This window comes from Hoplias malabaricus, chromosome 5 (assembly GCF_029633855.1).
Source record: "Hoplias malabaricus isolate fHopMal1 chromosome 5, fHopMal1.hap1, whole genome shotgun sequence".
Taxonomy (NCBI): domain Eukaryota; kingdom Metazoa; phylum Chordata; class Actinopteri; order Characiformes; family Erythrinidae; genus Hoplias; species Hoplias malabaricus.
In genome coordinates this window covers 4,655,902-4,676,137 of record NC_089804.1, presented here as the reverse complement: position 1 = coordinate 4,676,137, position 20,236 = coordinate 4,655,902, and the positions used below count along the sequence as shown (strand labels likewise).

At 45.1% G+C, this 20,236-nt stretch overlaps 3 protein-coding genes across 4 annotated transcripts in view; 2 read left to right on the top strand and 1 right to left on the bottom strand.

Annotated features, from left to right (window-relative positions):
- znhit6 (zinc finger HIT-type containing 6) overlaps nt 1-4,295 on the top strand; it is a 37,786-nt gene extending 33,491 nt beyond the window's left edge. The window contains exons 10-12 of one of the 2 annotated variants that reach the window (XM_066673344.1): nt 741-865; nt 3,350-3,855; nt 4,005-4,295. In XM_066673344.1, coding sequence (XP_066529441.1) covers nt 741-865; nt 3,350-3,852 — 628 coding nt within the window. In that variant the 3' untranslated portion in view covers nt 3,853-3,855; nt 4,005-4,295. Of the gene's footprint in view, nt 1-740; nt 866-3,349 lie in introns of both variants that reach the window. The other variant, XM_066673342.1, reaches the window with a different exon arrangement.
- An 8,741-nt stretch (nt 4,296-13,036) lies between these two features.
- On the bottom strand, nt 13,037-16,074 carry ccn1 (cellular communication network factor 1). The gene is made up of 5 exons (XM_066673350.1): nt 15,812-16,074; nt 15,165-15,378; nt 14,709-15,047; nt 14,153-14,355; nt 13,037-14,045 (listed from the first exon to the last, which is right to left on the bottom strand). Exons 1-5 carry the CDS (start codon nt 15,857-15,859, stop codon nt 13,743-13,745), a joined length of 1,107 nt encoding a protein of 368 aa, XP_066529447.1. The 5' UTR covers nt 15,860-16,074; the 3' UTR covers nt 13,037-13,742.
- Nucleotides 16,075-17,869: 1,795 nt separating this feature from the next.
- ddah1 (dimethylarginine dimethylaminohydrolase 1) overlaps nt 17,870-20,236 on the top strand; it is a 65,122-nt gene continuing 62,755 nt past the window's right edge. The window contains exon 1 of the mRNA XM_066673365.1: nt 17,870-17,993. The gene's annotated coding sequence lies outside the window, so the exon portion shown is untranslated. The remainder of the gene's footprint in view (nt 17,994-20,236) is intronic.

Sequence of the window (20,236 nt, the reverse complement as noted above, 5' to 3'; positions counted from 1 at the left end):
AGATTTTTGCAGCTTTTTCCACTGTGTGGTCCCTACACTATGCTACTGTTCTCTCGTGGTTCAGAGCGAGTCGAGTAGGGACTAAACCGTGGCGTGTAAACCGTGCAGAGCGCTGATTGTTCAGAGAGAGTCGTCACTCTACGCCACGCAACGCAGACGACCAGCACCAACTCTCCATCTGTAAAATCTCCAGCTGCAGCAGAGATCACGTTTGTTTTTATCCGACTCACGACGGCAGCTCGTAAAATGACGCCGTGGTCTTTTGAAGAGGTTCAAACGCTCCTTGGATCGGTGGCCGACGAAAGAATCCAGCGAGAGCTGGACGCTGCAACAAGGAAGGAACAAACTCTACTGATCTGTCTGAACTGATGACGGAGCTGTGTTCAGTCCCCAACAACAACAACACGCCAATACACCATGAGTAAACACCGCTTAACGTTACCACCGCCGTTGTTGTGGTTTTCAAAGCCCACTGTTCCCCTTAGAGACTGAGATTTGAGATAACACCCAATACATTTCTGGGGTTGTGCTGGAAAAAAGAACAGGGACCATGGACAAAAAGTGAGTAGAGTTGTGTAGAGTAGATTCCATACAGTGGAAAAGCCCAGTGATGCCACAGCCCTCCGTATCCTGGAGCCCCGAGGAGGAGACGCCTGGTGGGATTTTACAATGAAGTCTCAGACTAGCACTTTGTTACTTTACTGACCTTTGCTTTGTGTTGTTCCTCATTTTTGTGGCAGGTTCCACAAGCTGGAGGTGAAGAAGAGTCTCCGTGAGAACCTGATGTTTAAGACAGTAGTGGAGTACCCAGAAGTCTACGTGGTGCTGAAGGAGCACTGTCAGGAATACCTCACTAGATTCCCAGGTGAATAATGCAGCACAGCAGTCTCTCAGCTCTCAGCCTCACACACTCCTCACTAAAGCTCTCAGAGCTGCCATCAAATCGTCACAGCAATGGTCTGACATAGCATGTTGTAACTGCAGCAAAGTTGTGGGTGATACCCTAGTATACAGTGTAGAGTGTAGCTACATTAGCTTCGTAGCTGCGGTGAAAAGAAGCCTTGACTGATGGGCTCTGTTTAAGTTGGGGGCTGGGGTGGGGGACAGTCGGAGGCTGACATTTGACCCAGAACTAGGGTTTTTAAGGCTTGGCCGATGTTGACGTCTTTGTCCTCGTCCGATGGATTAGGGTCTGGTCCAGAGGGGCCTCGTTAGACCGTCATTACAGCAGTGGACAGATCCTGAGTCACACGGCCAGTTTTTCAGTCTCCATGTTACTCACCAAAACATCAGCCACACACACCCACACACACACACAATGGTGTATCTGTGAATTGTGGGGACATTACATAGAGTTCCCTTGTTTCCCTTCGTTTTTGCAACTTTAAATTTTCCATAATTAATTAATTCTAGCTCAACTTTAAAACCTTGAAACACATCTTCAACTAAAAATGTAATGATAACATTGTGGGGACCAGCTGGTGGTCCCCACAAGGAAGAGAGGTCCCCACAATGTGATTTTATTCCTGGGACAAACAGACTGGTACACACACACACACACACACACACACACATCTCTAGAGACATATCCTGGCATCGTCCACCAGCCAGAAAGTGTCATCATACTAACACACTCTTCCTCTGAGGGTTGGTCTCCAGTGTCCAGGCTTTATTTCTTCTGTAATGTTTAGGGTCAGTGTGCCTGGAAACAGGCTTTGCGTAACACTGTGTGTGTGTGTGTGTGTTGCTTAAGGAAGGGCCTTATTCAGCTGTCTCTATCTACATCTATCATATTATACTAGCGTAGAGCATGCAGCCAAAGATGCACCACACACTGCTCAGAGAGAGAGAGAGAGAGAGAGAGAATATGTAACCAGTCTGAGATCTTTTCTCATTTTTTAAGAGATTCACACATTATCAACAATAAACTAACAAATAATAACACACTCCTCCAAGTGTGTTAAAGCCACTCTTTAGTTTGGTGTGTGTGTGTGTGTTTGTGTGTGTGTGTAAAAGTACTGAACCTTGTCCAGCCTGGGTTTGGACGCCCCTGCAGTGGACGAGGGCTGAGATCCGGCCAGCTATGAAAGTTTAGTCTATAATCTGAATACACACACACACACACACAATGGATGTGCTTGTCCTACTGTGATTTTAATGCTGTCCAGATACAGGACGTCCCTCACTGAGGAAATGACCCCCTGAGACGGCTCTCCACTCCTTTAGAGGCTGACTGCGCTGAAGGGGAGGGTCTTTACCGAGGAGGGGGTGGGGGCATAAATGTATCGCTAACTCTGATTGGCTCTGTGGCAGAACTGACATCACTTACGCAGAGTTTAGTCCCGCCCACTAAAAATAACTGTCACTGCAACGAATCTCTCAAAAGGCGTCGTTTTCTCTGATTCATCCCTTTATTGTTTTACTGAGACTGTGAAGGACACTGCTGCGGAGATTTTAGGGTAGTAAACACACACACACACACACACACACACACACACAAACTCAGTTCTGTACGAGGAACACAGTCTCAGAGGACCCTCGGTGGAGTCAGCCCCTCAGGGTCTATTCCAGGGGTGTGTGTGTGTGTGGTTGTTTGTGTGTGTGTGTGTGTGTGTGCGTATGCCCCAGCTGCACTTTTCCTACAGCTAACAAGGCTCCTTCTTACACTTACCTCATCAGCTCATTCCACAGACCCCCACAGCTTCACACACACACACACACACACAGGATGTTGTGTAAGAGATAAACTTCATGGAACATTTTTTAAAGTTGTTCACTCCCCCGTTCACTCGCTCCCTCACTCACACACATGCTCCCTCATTCATTCACCCACTCACTCACTCACACACGTGCTCCCTCATTCAGTCACTCACTCACTCACACACATGCTCCCTCATTCATTCACCCACTCACTCACTCACACACATGCTCCCTCATTCAGTTGTGAATGAGTCTGGACGTTCTAGAACAGTGTGAAAGAGCATAACTTTGTAGAACAGCATCAATGATAGAGAACATTCTGGAACAGTGTTAGCAGGGTTTGTCTAGATCTGTGTCTCTAGACCATTCAACAGTATGAATGGGAAGATGTTTTAGAACAGTGATGGGAGAGAACGTTGTAGAACCTTGTGAATGAAACGGGGCGTTTTAGAACAGTGTGATTGGAGAGAAGCTTCTGGAACCGTGTGAATTAGAGAGAACACTAGTGAACTGATGTGAAGGGCTGTATAATCCAGAACATTGTGAATGAGGCTAGAACCTCGCACACACACCACACACACACACACAGGGATAAAACAGTTACACACTGTACTTAGACTGATGTGTGTGTGTGTGTGTTTTGTTACAGAAAAGAAGAGCGCAGTGCCATCCACAAGCTCCACCCCTGGGGGAACCCCACCTCCACCCTCTTCCAGACAGGATCCAGAGGCTCCAGAGAGTCGGAAACATACAAAGAAGGGGAGGACTGGTGATAAATCAGAGACAGAGGAAGGAGAGATTAGGAGTGAGGAAGATGATGATGATGATGAAGATGATGATGATAAGCAGCATGTCCACATTGTTGCTCACATCACAGAGAAAAAGGGCACGGACACAGATCTTCGTCTTTCTCGTGAAGATGGAAGTTCTGGTGATGATGAGGATGATGATGGTGGTCAGGTCAGCATCACTAATGGCCAAACTGTAACCATGGAAACAAACGTCCCACATCCTCATTGTGAAGGTGTTGAGATTGTGGCTGAAGATCAGAAGGTAACCATGGAAACAGTTGACCCTCCACCTCCTGCTCATGCTCCTGTTGACCGGACCAGTGCTGGTCATTCTCATGGTGATGCTGACAGTGCTTCCTAAAAGGTAACCATGGAAACGGTTTGACCAACATGTCACTATGTTGCAGTGTGTGGTCAGTGTGGTCACTCATCATTGGTGTTTATAACAGCGCCAGAATAGTTATGGAGTCCTTCCTCCACCTTCACTCTGATGACCATTGTTCTCTTCGTCAGGTAAAGTTTCCATCCCATGAAGAGGATGGACCCAAGGAAGGACCACTTACACTGACTGACTATGTACTAGTGTTTTTTTGAATGAGAGGTCACTCTCTTTGACATGGTACCTCATGGGGGGGTTATGTTTGTTTATATTTCTGTGGCCCCTGGTAAATAAACAGCCACACTGCTTGCTGTGAGGGACTTTTATTTTGATATTGTGTTTTTTATTATTATTATTATTATTTGTTTTATATAAAAAAGGGACTGTCCTTGTTATTTCATATTAAAAGGACAATCTACAACACACTGATGATGTCCACTGTTGTAATTTCTGACTGTGTGTGAGTCTCTAGCACATACACTATATGGACATAAGTATTGGGACACCGTTTATTTCATTCCTTGCTCTATCTACAGGCATTAACATCAAGTTGGTCCAACCTTTGCAGCTTCCACTCTTCTTGGAAGGCTTTCTATAAAATTTAGTAGCGTATGTCTGGATTGTTGCCCGTTCGTCCTGAAGAGCATTTGTGAGTTCAGACACTGATATTTGATGAGAGGGTCTGGCTCACAATCTCAGTTCTAGTTCATCGCAACTGTTTTGGATGAGGCTGAGGTCATGGCTTTGTGGGGAGCCAGTCAAGTTCTTCCACACCAAACTCACCCAACCATGCCTTTTTGACCTTGCTTTGTGCACAGGGGCATAGTCACGATGAGAAGATAGAGAAGGGTCTTCCACAAACTACATACAAATTTGCAAGCACAGGGTGTGTTGATATGCCAAATTAGGATTTCATTTCACTGGAACAAAGGGGCCTAGGGCAGCCCCTGAAAAACAATCCCATCGCATTATCCCTTCTCCAACAAAGTTTACAGTTGGCAGAGTGCAGTCAGACAGGAAGCGTTATCCTCACCTGCTCTGCCATGGAGCTTTTGTGCTGATGTTTAAGCCAGTGCAGGTTAAGGTATCTGCAGTTATTGACTCAGCAGAGCGTTAGCAACTTTTACTATGCACCTCAGCACTTAGCTGTTTTTTATTTGTTTGTTTTTTCATGGTCATGTCACTATATATCATTTTTTTGTTTTACGTATTTACATTTTTTTGGCATTACTGGAACTTTATATAGGTTTGCAGCTTATTCTTAACTTATATTTTTTATGTGTGTGAGTGCATCAAAGAGCCAGAGTGAGAGAGTGCTGCTAATTAGGATGCAAAAATGGTGCCCAGTATTGTTAGAGAATTAGCACATGTGCTGAGAGTTCTAAGCATTTTAGCATGTTGCTTAAGTCACACAGCCTTAATTGTATACGGCTAGCGCTAATACATGGTCTACAGGTGTGTGGCCGAGTTGCTGTGGTTTCCATTGCATCCACTCCTCAATAATACTGCACACCGTTAATTCTGGAATATCTAAGAGGGAAGAAATGTCATGAAATCGCTTGTTGCAACAGTGACATCTTGCTACAGAAACATGCTGAAATGTAGCTATTTGGAACAAACCATTCTTTCACAAACGTGTGTAAAGGCAGACTGCAGGGCTAGGTACTTGATTTTATACACCTGTGGAAATGAGGGTGAATGAAACACATGGACTTAGTGAATAGGATGCATCTCCCTATGTGTGTATTCACTTTAGAGTGTAAAGAGTTAATGCACTACCTTTCATTTGTCGAAACAGCACCACTCTAACAAAAGATTAGCCCTGCTTTTGCTAATAGATAATAACATGAGGATAAGCCAGGGCTGGGGTTCATGGTGGGCTTGATGGAGTTTTAATGGCCCAGTCGTCACACTGCCAAAGGCCTGTTTTCTGTGATATTAGCATTAAGTCTTATGATTTCCTTCCTCCCATCGTAGTAATATATCCACCCCTGGTGTTCTGCTCATGTTATGATGCTAGCTCTATTTAAGGATCCCCAGGTTTCTGGCTTCTTGATGTTCTTCTATCCGTAGGAGTCCAGCCATGCCGCTGTGAGCAATAGATATGTTATACTTGCTTGACATGCTAACTGCTAATGTATTGTGTTCCAAGACCCTATGGGTGCAGTAAGGACCCTGTGGCAGTTTATTATCTACCCCTTGTTGCTTAGCACCACAGATGGGGCATCTTAGTAAAACAGCTGGATTTGAACACAGCACGTCTGCCTCTGTGAATTCGTTCAGTGCATTATTATTGCGCAATGTTCTACTCTCATTCTCTCTTATTTGCCTGTGTCTCTCTTAATACTTTATTATTGGTTTGGACTCCACTCGTTTTGGGTTGGGTCCACTCTTAATGGGTTACATTCTACTCCAACCCAGTCTTACTGGCATGGACCTTCCTTATTGGCCTCTTGCACCAATCTTGTCCACTTTAATTACACTGGACCTACCTGGTCCACCATTATTGGCCGAACTCTATGCCGTGGACCACTTTTCTTGGCTTAATCCATTCTAAACTGCAACATGCACGTCGTGCTGGACACTCCCTAGACCAGACTGGACTGTGAGCAGGACTGTGCTACAACCCACCCTGGATCTGGTCCAGATTATTGGGTTGGATTCGCTCATGTTGTCACTCTTATTGGGCTGGACACTGCTCTGGTGCATTCAAATTATGGTGGACAGTATTTAGCAAGTATATGAGATCCATAATGGTGGATGAGTGGAACTTCCCTGTAAGTGGACCATGGGTGAGGCTCCGTTACAGTGCTTTTCCACTTCATGATACAGTGTGCAAAGTACTCGACTCTACTCAGATTATGTGCTTTTCCATCAAGTAAATTTGGTCCTGATCCCTGGAAGTGGGTTCTTGTTTAGTGGCTGTTCTCTCGTGGTTCAGAGCGAGTCGAGTAGGGACTAAACCGTGGCGTGTAAACCTTGCAGAGCGCTGATCGTCCAGAGAGAGTCGTCACTCTACGCCATGCACTCCAGCTGCAGCAGAGATCACGTTTGTTTTTATCCGACTCACGACGGCAGCTCGTAAAATGACGCCGTGGTCTTTTGAAGAGGTTCAAACGCTCCTTGGATCGGTGGCCGACGAAAGAATCCAGCGAGAGCTGGACGCTGCAACAAGGAAGGAACAAACTCTACTGATCTGTCTGAACTGATGACGGAGCTGTGTTCAGTCCCAAACAACAACAACACGCCAATACACCATGAGTAAACAATGCTATAGCTGTGGTTTCCAAAGCCTGCTGTTCCCATTAGAGACGGGCTTTGAGACGACACCAGGATACATTTCGGGGTGGGAGCTGTGGTAGTGGAAATCAACTAGGAACCAGGGACCAAACAGAGCGTAGGTACCACACATTGGAAAAGCACCATCAGAGTGGACCAATGTTAAACCATGGACTGTCACTGCGATTAAAGGTTCGATGTCCTTCCATTTGGTGTGGCGTATTCCTCTCTTTGTGCAGGACTACAATGCCTGGCATTAGATATGATGCCTTTTCAAAAGTGACAGTGTGGGTCGGGTCAGGAGGTCGCTGTCAGGTCAGGCCTATTTTGGTGGTGTGGCCAACATTCACGTTAACACTGTTACTGTGAGACTAACAGAAACTGTTAGCATTGTTCCAGTAAGTCCCACATGTTTCTGTTCATTGTTAGCCACGCTAGCATATTGAACAAGCTCCTGCATTAAGTGTGTGCCTTCATGAGGATCTGGCACTGTTTGTGCTGACAGCATCCAGTAAATAGAGTGTGGTTTTCATTCCCTTTGACCGTAGCCCACTCCAGACTCATCAGTGTATAGCTTCGGACACTCACCTACTCACTCACACACTCGCTCTGTCCACAGGGACATGTTTGTGGATGACTGGGTGAGTGTGTGAAACTATCCACAGGTGTGAGTGACTGGGTGAGTGCCCTGTCCAGGGTGTGCTCCTGCATTTTTCCTAATGGTGTAGTGCTTACAGAAAATGAATGAATGAATATGAGTATTGTATGTGTAATAATGTTTCGTAAGTAGGATTTACGTATGTTACGTAAGTACATACATGTAATTTGTCCCAGATGAAGGTGTGTGTATGTGTGCGAGTGTGTCCCGAGCGTGCATGTAAGGCCCCTCATGGCGTGAGTCTTTATAGCTGTTTGTGTGAGTCATGTTCATTCCGCTCTCGTTATGCTGTGTTTAAGGCTGTAAATAGAAGCTGCTGAAAAACGCAGACCACATCTAAAGCTAACGTCCACAGAGCCGAGCTCTCAGCTGAACGATGGTCTTCTCGTGCATGTTGCCCACAGACCATCAAAAACACACGGAATGGAATCTGCTGATGTGGCACATACTCTTACACTGGAGAGTGAAAACATTTGGGACATTTCATCACAGCAAGTCACAGAGGAGTGCAACTCGACGCTGAACACGGAGCGCAAAGGTGTCCATCAGTCCTCACTGCGTGAGTCTGTTATACCTATTAGCACCTGAAGACCTGCCTCATCGGTCGGATAAGACGTACAACCAAGGTCCTCATTCTGACCCCATGAGGCATTTCCTGGAACAAAGTCAGACACTCCTCCCTCGTTGGTCCACCTTGTAGATGTAGAGTCAGAGACAGTAGCTCATCTGTCGCTGCACAGTGTGTGTCGCTCGTCCTCTAGTCCTTCATCAGTGACACAGGACGCTGTCGGCTGGATGTTTTGGGTCGGTGGACTGTTCTCAGTCCAGACACTGAGGGGTTTAAAAACTCCAGCAGCACTGCTGTGTCTGATCCACTCTACACCAGCACAACACACACTAACACACCACCACCACGTCAGTGTCACTGCAGCGCTGAGAATGATCCACCACCACATCACACCTGTTCTGTGGGGGTCCTGAGCGCTGAAGAACAGGGGGGAAAGGAGGATAAGAAAGTATGCAGAGCAACAAATGGACTACAATTGGAAACTGTAGAACTACAAAGTGCTTCTGTGGACAGTGGAGCTGAGAGAATGGACAGTGAGGTGGTTATAATGCAGTGCATACCTGCTGTGAATGGGTAACCAGGATCTAACGTTCATTAAATTACATATACATACGTATATATGATTATTATTCCCTTTACATTCAATCATACATTGCCCAAGTATGTCTAATATGAAACAGCAGTTATTAAAAATATGGCTGACCTACTTTTGCTGGTGGCCTACTCCATATATGTATAGGCAAAGTGGAAAGGTGTACCTCAGGGGTCTCTTATTAGTCCAATAAAATTTTGTGAGTTTCCTGCGCTAACAAACTTACCAAGTGTGTTAACTTACTGCAGTGACCCATTCGCCAGATTGTGAAGGACTCCTGCCCTCAGGGGTTGTGTACACAAACACACACACAGTCACTGAGCCCTTGGCTCTGGCTTTACTTGACGTACATCACAGTAACTTGTTGTACGGAAAGATGCCGTCCTTCTTGCGTGTTCTTCACAAGTCTGATTCATTTGGCAGCAGACAAGTCGCCACGGTCCTTCTCAGCGTGGGCATGGTCCATACACACACACACACACACACACATACACACACACTCAGTTAGCAGCCTGTTGGGAGAAAATGAATAGTCACTGTGAGCATTAGCAGCCTGTTGGAGTGAAGAAGTTGTTGTCTGCCAGAACGACTTACTGGATATTGATGGCATCTACTGCATAGTGGTTTCCCTTAAAGGAACAGTTCTGTGAAAAATCTAATGTAGAGAGTTTCCTTCTTAGCCTGAATGTAGCGGAATTCCCAAGACTGGTTTGGTATTTGCTGCTACTGAGCTAGCGCATTTTAGCCCTGAAACTTACTGTATGAAATGGATAGTTCATTTCTGTGCAGTTAGCTAACAAACGACTAACTCGCTAAACCATAAACATTTAAAAACATTTAAACATTTTAAAAAAAGTATTTGTACACTGTCCCTCACATTGTGTGAAAATTTCAAGATGAATGGAAATGCTTGAAAATGCTTCTGTATAATTAGTGTTACAGGAGCATTATCTTATGTTGAGCTGCTAGTGAGCAATGAGGGATTGAAGGAGTCAAGGGGATAAGATGCAAAATATCTAGCCTAAGCTTCCATTAATTGTTAGCTGCATTAGACTCAGACCTTCTTCAAATGCAGACACAAACTCTGTACATTGTGTGTGTGTGTATGTGTGTGTGTTTTGACTGACTGCGGTGGAGGGCTACATTATTTTCCCAAACTACTCCTTTAAATTTTGGCCCAGGGTTTAGGCTTATATAAGAGCAGAGGGAGCTGAGGCCAGAGATCTGCCACATCGCGTCATTGCTTACATCTGCAGGCCACTGTATGTGTGTGTGTGGAGTTTGTGTGTGTGTATGTGAGAGATTGTGTGTGCTAGCTCACTAATTAACTCCTGTTGCACTTTAGCTGTAATATACCCCCACACCCAGAGTTTGGCAGCCCCTTCCCTTCTCGCAATCACACACACACCCACTTACATCACACACACTCACACACTGCGTCTCTGTCTCAATATTTCTGGCTTGGGACGCTGAAAAACGATCAGCTATGATGCAACGTGCAGTGATTGGCTGATGATCCCTCCACAGCCTGAGAGCAGATATAACTCCTCTGTCTCCACCCAGGCCCCTTTTAGCAAGTTAGGCTTTCTTTTGTTTTCATGGTGAATAACTGTGTATCACACGATTGTGCTGTGAATGCAGCACAGATTATTCTGGTGGATATTCCTGAATCTGTTGAGGACTGCTTTGAAAAACACTTCATTACTTACCCCAACACCCCCCCACCCCAAACACACACACACACACACACACACACCCCAACCGAACTACTGCTTACAACCTTCTGAAGGAGAATCAGAAGAAAACCCCACAACTCTGCCTTTCCAGTGTTCCTGAGTGCAGTTCTATGTGCCACCACCAGGAGGCAGTGTTAGATGAGGGGCAAAGCCATAGCAACTTCAGATTAGGCCTAAAAGCGGCTCCTGGAAACAGGGGCAGAACCAACTTTCCTAATCTAATCTTAATGTTTACATGGGTTAATGTTAGCTTTGGGTTTGGTGTTAGCTTTTCTTTGTTTACAGCTCTCCCCACCACAATTAGCCTAAGCAGCTGGCTAGCAAGGTTTGTTTTCACAAAAATAAAGGTGTTACTGGAACAAAAGTGACTTGTGGTTGAGCTGTTCCTTCTTGCTTGAGGGAATTTTAAAGGCTAAATAGATATTTTTAAAAACTAAGAGCACGTAGCTCCGTCTGCTCGGTCCTTAATGGCACAGGGTAATTGTTTCTGTTTATAACTAGCAAGTATTTTAGCTTACCGCTAACAAGAGTCAAGTTGAGTGATGTGATTATATAATTATGTTCTTTCTTACTCTTTTCTTAACCCATTTGTGTATGTCTCTCTGTAATTTATTATATCTGTATTCATAAATAACAATGTAATAATGTTAGGCCTTTGTTTGTGGTCTTTAATCAAATCCGTATGTTAGCCTCCTCTCTAGCAGTAAAAGCCAGTGTGAAAGACTGGATTGTAAATATTGGCACATTATTGGAAAATATTATTTTATAACCCCCCACAAGCCCCTACCCTCCACCTCTGACCCCCTGCTGTGTTGTTCCATTGTGTGCATTTGTAATTAGATTTCTAAATATAATAATCATCCAGATGAGGTTGAAAACGCTGTGTTTATCTGTAGCCAGGGTCTGTTTGGCACAGGGCGAGGGTCTGCGGTGTGGGGAGAAGGGAGGCCTTATTTCTTCTGCCTGCTCTGCACTTGCATAACATTTGAGGGTGAGTTACACAACTGAGCGAGAGGGGTTGGAGAAGTGTCCAGCTGGAAGCAGGTGGGAAAAGGCATGCGCTGCCCACTCTCTTCTCAACAGCTCAACAAAAGTGTTTTCCACTGCCCAGAGAAAAAGGGGCTGGCGGTGTCTTCTTGAATTGGCTTTTGTTGCCTTCATTTGGGGACCGTAAAGGGGTGGCAGCACACGTTTTTATTTAACAAAATTGCAAGTTGTTTTAGGGGGTATAATTTTAGCGTTAGCTGCTAGTTTTAGGAAGCGTATCAGTGCAGCAAAGTCAGACGGAGTGTGTGGACGCCTCATGTGTTTTAATTAATATTACTACTTAAAAATAACATTGTCTGCTTAGAAATTGGTCCGAATCTGAGTTCTGCCCAGTGAGTATGCCCTCTTATTTGTGTTTACCATTACGTCATGGCCTCTTTGAGCCCGAGCTCCTCTTGCTCCTCTGTATTTTTAGAGGGAAGCTCCTCTGTGGCCTAGAAAGTGAACAAGCTGCTCCCGAATATTTTCCAACATCTGCCGGCCATCAGCGCGTCTGCATTCCTAAGCAGGCTCCGTTTCACCTGGATCAAACCTCTGTGTAGATATATCATCAACCCAGGCGAAAGGAGGGGGAGAGGGCAGCAATCCAGACAGACAGCTGCCCCACAGAGCGAGAGCTCAGAAAATTTACATACCTCCGTCTCTGCTTATACGGGCGATTCTGCATTCATGTACGCGATATGGGCTTCTAGGGCCAGGTATTCTTGGCAGGACGTGGTTTGGCACAATGAAAGGGTAATCAATCCGGCCCATTCGGTGGAACAGAGGTTATGTTGAGCTTATCTTATCGACACTGCTGGGTCTGTTTACTTTGTGTAGAGAGCCAGTCGTCGGCTGCACTCTAATGTTTTTACCCAGTGAGCTTGTCTGACCACCAGGGGGTTTAATGTCTTTGTCAGATACATTTGGTTTGACTTTCTGGACTCTACTGCGACAAGTACACAACTCCTCCATGTTCCTCAAGGTTTGAAGTTCTGAATGCAGACCGTAACGTGCCTCCACACCCCGAAGTATAGAAAGCCTCCCTGAACACAGATCCCTGCTGTTTGGAAAAGCACTCAAGATTCCTGACATGCCTGTGTGCTCTTTTCTCGCTTATATGAGGGATTGGAATGGTTATTAGATTTAGCCGAGAGCCTGACTAAAGAAAGTGCATTAAGACTTAAGTCTTCACGGTCAGCTTCAGAAGAGCTGTTATATAACACACGAACCCTTCCTCTTCCTTCATTGTGTGGTGTTCGTTCAAACAAGCAACAGAAAGACAGGCAACAGAAGGCTTAAGGTCATAAATAAATCTTTTTATTTGGAACATATAAAATTAGATCATTTTACACTTTATTCCAGTATGACAATATTCAAATAAAGTAGCTACATTTCTGATAAATAATATTATTAATAATAATAACAATAATAATAAAAACATTCATTCTTTAGGTCAACTGAAGTCTTTCATTGCTCAATCTCTGATGCAGTTGGTTTTTCGATAGCTGCCAAACAATATGAACAGGACTGTCCACATTTTCTGAAGGAACGTGACCACAAAGTTGGTTGGAAAAACCACAGCATGGTGTAGCTGACGGACGAGACCATGGGCGAATCATGTATGTGCATATATGAAATTGCAGGAGATACATACACACATACGAGTCTACAGTTGGGTGATATCTTGGTTTTCAATATCAAAATATACATAGAAACTTTTAACAATCTACATTTTACAAACTGCCTCATTTTACAAGATGCTCCGACATGAAGCTACTAAGAATTAATGTGCTGCTCCAGTGTGGAGCGAGTCTTTCAGAAGCTGAAAGTATTATCGAACGCTGAGGCCTCAGCAAAACAGTGCACTCCTCAGTTTGATTCCGTGGGAATCTTCCCGATGGCTGTCGACTGGACGAAGGAGGCTGGCCTCCCGTTCCCAGCCGAGCTGCGATTGGCTGCTCCCACGTCACGGCTGACATGGCGCTTCTCCATAGCGGGGTCCCCCTCGGCTCAGTCTCTGAACTTGTGGATGTCGTTGAAGAGCCGGTAGAATGGGTACGAGCCCTCGTTGGCGTTCGGGCAGTTGAAGGTGCACTTGCAGGTCTCAATCAGCATCACGTTCTTGTTGAAGGTCTCGCCGTCCTCGCAGCGGAACTTGACCCGGACCGTGCGAGTCAGCTGAGGGCTGCAGCAGCGGCCGTCCACGCAGGAGCCGCAGTACTTTGGACGGTACTTCTTCAGGCTGGAGCAGCCGGCGTAGGTGAACTTGACTGGCTGAACGGACTTCTTGGTCCTGTTGCACTTCTTTCCTTTCTGTTTGAGGGACAGAAGAGAGAAGAGGTCAGTTTGGGAAAACTGTGATTCAACATATAAGTCTTACTTTGCTTCACCTTTTTGAGAACCTGGAGGACTGTGCTCACCTTGAGGCTGGAGTAAGGCGACTGAGTGCAGGGGCGGACCTCGCAGATTCTGCTCTCCTTCACTAGCCTGCACTCGGCGTTGTGGTTGGTGACTCTGGTGGAGATGCCGGTGCCGCAGGACTTGGAACACTGCGACCAGGGCGTGGTCTGAATGATGCACTTCGGGCTGTCAAAATAATGGGACTCGGCTTGGACCCTGAATGCTGCAAGGCAAAAGAAGGCAAGCTGGTTAGATTCGGCTCAACTGAGTGCAGTACAGACTTTCACTTAAGACTTCTGTATGTGGATGTGCTTTTATTTTTTAAGCCAGAGGTTCTCACATCTGGACACACTTATACATAACTCTGCTCAGTATCTATGTGTTGGAACTAATGATGAACCAAAAACTGGGCTCATCTAAGGATTGATTCCTTAAAACATCTGCTCAGTTTCTGCTCTTACTGCTGAACTTGGTCAAGTGTGGTTTATTACTTCTTAATGAATGGTTTACTATTTTGCAGCTAAATAAAACGTATTGTTGTTAGTATCATGACAAGCTCATAACTCATTCACGTACCGGGAAGAGACTTGAGTCCAGCTTTCACGTTGGCGACAAGTTCATTCCTGTTGGTGAGGTCGCTCTCGGTCTCGTCAGGCACTTGCTCTTTGCCCAGCAGCTTGTCATCCAGCTGTGCGTCGTCGTCGCACACCCACTCCTCGCAGCACTGACCTGGCACTTTCACCAGTCTGGGGTTGGCACATCCCAGAGTGGGCAGGGAAAGCTCCTGGGGGCAGAGTGGGATGCAGCCCACTGCTCCATCGATGCATGTGCATTGGTGTTTACAGTTGGGCTGGAAGCTCTCTCCATTCTGGTAGATTCTGCTGTTGTACTCACAGGGTCTGCCTTCGGACTTGGCTGAATGGGAGAGAAGGTGGATTCAGTATTTGCGTTCCCTGGACATTTATTTTGAATTGACTAAAAGAAAGGCTCTGTGACAATACAGAGAAGAGAAGAGCGTAATGAGAAACTCACCTCGGCAGATGCCCCTGGCCGCCCCAAAGCTGGCCCCGAAGTTGCACTCCAGCCCCTTGGTGTGGTCACATGGCTGTGTCTTGCTGCAGTCTTCGTTCAGCTGCCGAGCGCAGACTTTACAGCAGCCGCAAGCGTCCAACACGAGACTGACCCCAGGAGCACATCTGGGCACCTCCACTGGACACTCGCACTGCTCTGGACATGTGCTGAACACCTGAGAAAACAGACAAGGAGGCGTTTAGATATGAATACTGACACCACAAGGTCTAAAGACCCCAAGGTATGGACATAGACTCTGATCGGTCGACACAGGCGATGTTCCAGTGATAGGTAAACAAATAGACACCACATAAGGAAGGGCATTAAAGCCAGTTGACGCTGGGTCATAACAGCACACTCCTGAAGCCCACCCTAGCCCAAGCCTTCCCTTCAAATTGCTATTGAACTTTGGAAACATCTCCAAAAAAGTATCATAGCCTCAGATAAAGGATTTTGTAATTCAGAGAAAGAAAATCTCGACAAGGTCCTGATCGTTCTGGATCAAGGTTAGACAAGACTGAGAGGACAGCTGTCATTTTCAAACAACACAACAACAGCGCAGACACAGTGTTTCGTTTCCTAGTGCTGGTCTTGCACATCTGACTTACCACGCTGAAGCTCCCCATGAGGATCACGACCGCTGACAACAGCTCCATCTTGTCTCTGCTGTTTCTACTTCAAGCTTTTCCCTTCTCTTCCAAACAAACAAATCCCGGCGTTAAGATCCTCAGTGTGTAAAGCGAGCACTAGTGTTTAGCCCTCGTGTGTCGGTGTGTGTGTGTGTGTGTGTGTGTTTTTCCTCGTCGGTCAAAGGTATAGAAAAGCCGCTCTGCTCTCTGTGAGCGCGCCTCGCCGTGTGCCGTGAACGCGCTCCCTGCTCGCACTTTATATCGTGTGCGCGCTGACGTAGTGCTCGCCGTCCGCTGCTGAACTGTTCCCAAAAAATGCTTGGAATGTTTCTTGGCGCGATTTTCCATAGGAGCGAAGCACCACCCTGTCTAACTTTTTCTTTTTCCTCCGCCCTCCTCTCTCTCTCTCTCTCTCTCTCTCTTTCTCTCTCTCTCTCTCTCTCTCTTACTTCTAAAATGAATTTTCCCCTCGCGTTGACTGAACACATTTTTCTTCCCTCCTTCCTTTACTCATTTCTTTTTGCTGCTTGTGACTTTTAATTAAAAATACTGTTCTGTTCTGGTTTTTATATTTTGACTTGTTATTTTCCACACTTATCAAAATTTACTGGCAATTTCAATACTAAATTTTAATTAAATGAGACTCGTTTTCCCCCCACACTCTTTAAAGTTTACATATTGTTTTGGCGCTAGCTAGTTTAGCTTATTTAGCTCTGACTGTCCAGTGACTCTTAAAGTACATCTAATGATCTAACATCTATTTCCACACTCAGTTTTAATCCAAAAAGGGTTTATTTATATCACATTCATCTGTTGTCTTCAAACCTTGTTCACATGATTCATGTTTACCTGTTTTTTATGCTAGGTTCACTCTCCAGCTCTGACTAGCGAAATATTCAGTTGTTCATTTTCAGTTAGGACTTTTATTTAAACTGAAATGTTGCTTTAGTTAGGTGTATTTTTTATATATAATAATTATAATAAAAGTAAATGGGTGCTGTGTGATTATTCACACCGAACACATTCATGTTTTTTGGTAAATGTGATGCAATTGATTTGCAATCATCCTTTTTCTCCAGTGTTTACATTTTTTGATGCTATAACTAGCTTTGAATTCCCAAAGCCTCAGTTGCTCATCTGCAGTTTTGCGGCCTTACTGAGGTTACAATAATAGAAGCTACATGTTGTTTTAGTCAGTGGTCTATTTTAAGAGCGATGCTGTGTGAGTATACAGTACACACTCTTATCTCATGCTAAACTTCAGGCTACATCCTTAGGCACTGTTGACATATTTTGTTTGAATTTTTTTAGGGTTTTTGTTGTTGCTGTTGTTTTTGCTATTTTTCACTCTCATTCTCTCTTTTTTATTGTATTCATACTGCAGGTCCGACTAGTTCGAAATAGGCCACTGTGTACCATAAAGGTTTGCGGTTTCTGGGAGTCTAAAAAAAAAAAAAATGGAAAGTTTGCTGCTTCTATTTCTGGCTTTTGCTCTTTCTCCTCGGGCTGTAAGCACTTCCAGATGTGGAGACTCCAGACGTAACACTATGGCCATATTTGGTATGGCAGTAGCCTCCATTATAAGCATATTTCTGCTTCACTTATCCAGCCACAAAGCATTCCTGACAGCTTCCAGCGTTGTTCAATATGTTCCCCCCGTGGAGGAAATTCCTCAGTGCTAATTCAGTTTCCATACAATCTGTCCTTCAGAACCCCCCCCCCCCCCTCCCCCCCTTTAAGAACGAAGCAGAGAGAAGAAAAAATGTGTAACCATGATCCAAAGTTTCCATATAAGATGTTGGTTTGGTTTGAGGAGGAAAAAAAAAAAGCAAAGCAGTCTGCTTTTCTGCTATGAGTTCAAATAAGTAACATTCCAGTGAAATTCAGAGATTAGAGGCTCCTGGATGGAGCGGGAGAAAAGTAAACGGGATACAGAGAGAGAGAGAGAGTTGTGTAAATGGACTTAGATGAATAGAGATGAATGAACCATGGCTTCTTCGTCCACTTCAAAGTGAAGTGTCGCTCCTCAGAGAGAGCAGTCTCACTGTTTACAAGGGTTTAGCAAGTTTGTTTTCGTCCCAGTGGTCAGCGAGACGTTTCCGGACAGTCGCGTGGAGGGAAGGCATGGAGAAGAGGTGTGTGGAGAGCCGTTCTCTTTCAGGTAAGATGGATTCTGCTTTAATGCATGATTGAAAACATTCGGTACACATTCGCCTCAAGGAGATGCCTTCATTACCTTCAGCTATGGACTATGATTGAAACCCATTCATCGTTTAAAGCTTGAATACAGACAGTGTCCTGAATATTTGAGAAGGGTTAAGTTCTGACGAGCTATAAATGGACTATAAATGGACACAGTGCACTTTTTTTAAAGCTAGTTTAATGGGCATAGTTGGGACCTCTGAGACCTTGGTCATACCTTTATTGGTGTATTTAAGCTGCACTGTGACTGTACACCATTTTATGACCGTGTCCCTAACACGGCAAAGTCTCCAGCGTTGATTTACCTCAGACATCTGGATTTAATTGACCCTCTTACGGTTTTAATTCAGTGCTGTTGGGGTTTTTTATTGCATTATCACATCTGATCTCTCCCAGTCCTCTTCCTGGTCTCTGTGCGAACTCTAATCGAGAGAATCACACCATTTCGAGTGGCTCCACCTGTTCCTCGGTGACTGAAGGTGAAGCCTGTGACTGTATTGGTGAAGTCAGTGTTATGTTACCAGCTGGGAACACTAGATGGAGATGTATTGTCCTGCACTACTCACTGCTTTTGTTTCAGCCCAAACAGAGCAGTGCTGTGAGAATGTGTTTGTCTCAGGGGACGGGAATAAAGATATGTACAGTTCATTGAGTCAGTGACCGTGTCATTTTTATATATACACCCACCCCTACAAGTCCACAATCCAAAGTTGCTTGCATTTCTTTTGTGTCTACTTCCTTTTCTCCTCATCCTGGACTGCTCCACATCCTTGACCCTTGACCCCATCACTCAGACCCTTGCTATTGAGTTGTCTCCTCAGTGAAAGGATGGAAACCTACGGCTGGATGCGGAGATGGCTTTCCCTGGAGTTGCTGCTGATCTGAACGGGACGGTGGGTGGTCGTTAGGAGTCCCACATTAGGTTTTGGAGCTCAGGTTCGACAGCCATGAGTGTACATGAAAATATCTGATATCAGCCCCCGATTCCCGTCTCGGTCCGTCCTTAACTAACACTCCGGTCATAGGCCGCGGTTGCCAGTGTGAGCTCATGCTGTTTGAAAACGATTTGGACGCATGACAGGAGATATATTTGGCGCCTGCTGTGGACTCGTTTTCTGACGTGTCACGAAGAGCTCAGAGCAGAGCCACATCTTTCTGCTTATGTCATGGTTCTCCGGCCGTAGATTAGAGCCAGAGGAAGCACGCTCCCTGGAGGAAGTGACTTTCACATAGGGCAGGATTATAATATAATAATATAATTATGATTGCTCTTTCCTGCTGACATCTGTTTCTGAGCCTGCCTCTCAAAGCCCATCTGCATCTCTCTCTCTCTCTCTCTCTCTCTCTCTTTCTTTGAGAAAGCTCTTGTTTTAGGAAACAGTTCTGTCATTGGATTCCAGTGTCTCAGTGGAATCAGCTCTTGATATATATTTTTTTTCTATCCTGTAATTACAGGTTGAGGAAACATTACAAAGCCCATTCTGCCTTCGCCCTGTTGTAATGGCAGCCATAATATTTTCCATCGGCCTGCCACCCCTCTCATGGAACACAGCAAAGGACGGCTTGTTTTAATATCGATCCGAGCCCGTGACTCATGGCCAGAATGTGCCCTGTGAAAAGACAAAGCGGGAGTTTAGACAGACGCCTGCTCTCTGTGACTTGCTCAGGCGGCACAGATGTTTCTCTTCAGAAGGAGTGTGGTTTATGAAGATTTACAGGGCGTATCTTCACTTGGGGTGACCATACGTCCTGTCTTTCTCAGACGTAAACAACAATTTTTAAATCACTAAAAATGTCAGCGATTTTGCTGTTTTTCCCTTGTCCCAATTCATGCCCTAAGCCTTAAACACTTCTTTGAAGTGTGCACTTTGATGATGTTTGGTGATGTTGTATGTGAGCGAATGGGGTGCAAATGTTCAGCAGATTTGGGACACATTTCCCTTCACTCACCTTGTGTTTTTATCACTTTTGTTTAGATACAATTCACTGGTTTGCAGCTGAGCTCCGCTCAACATTACAGTGTTTTACTAGAGTTCATTAACATTCATTTATCATTGTCTCTTCTTTGTGTGTGGAGGTATTTCTGTGACTCACCGGCCTTTCACTTTCTGCTTTTTATTTTACCAAACTGAAAGTCATTCCGTCTGTCCACATAACGATATGAATACACAGACACAGCTGGGTTTTACTGAGTGAGATCAT

Bases quoted from the DNA above. Each gene is read 5' to 3' on its own strand.
- ccn1 (XM_066673350.1), bottom strand. From the start codon at position 15,859: ATGGAGCTGTTGTCAGCGGTCGTGATCCTCATGGGGAGCTTCAGCGTG. The intron at 14,356-14,708 runs GTACGTGAATGA...TTTGCCTTGCAG, and splicing joins TGGACTCAAGTCTCTTCCCG to CATTCAGGGTCCAAGCCGAG. The intron at 14,046-14,152 runs GTGAGCACAGTC...TCCCTCAAACAG, and splicing joins CGCCTTACTCCAGCCTCAAG to AAAGGAAAGAAGTGCAACAG.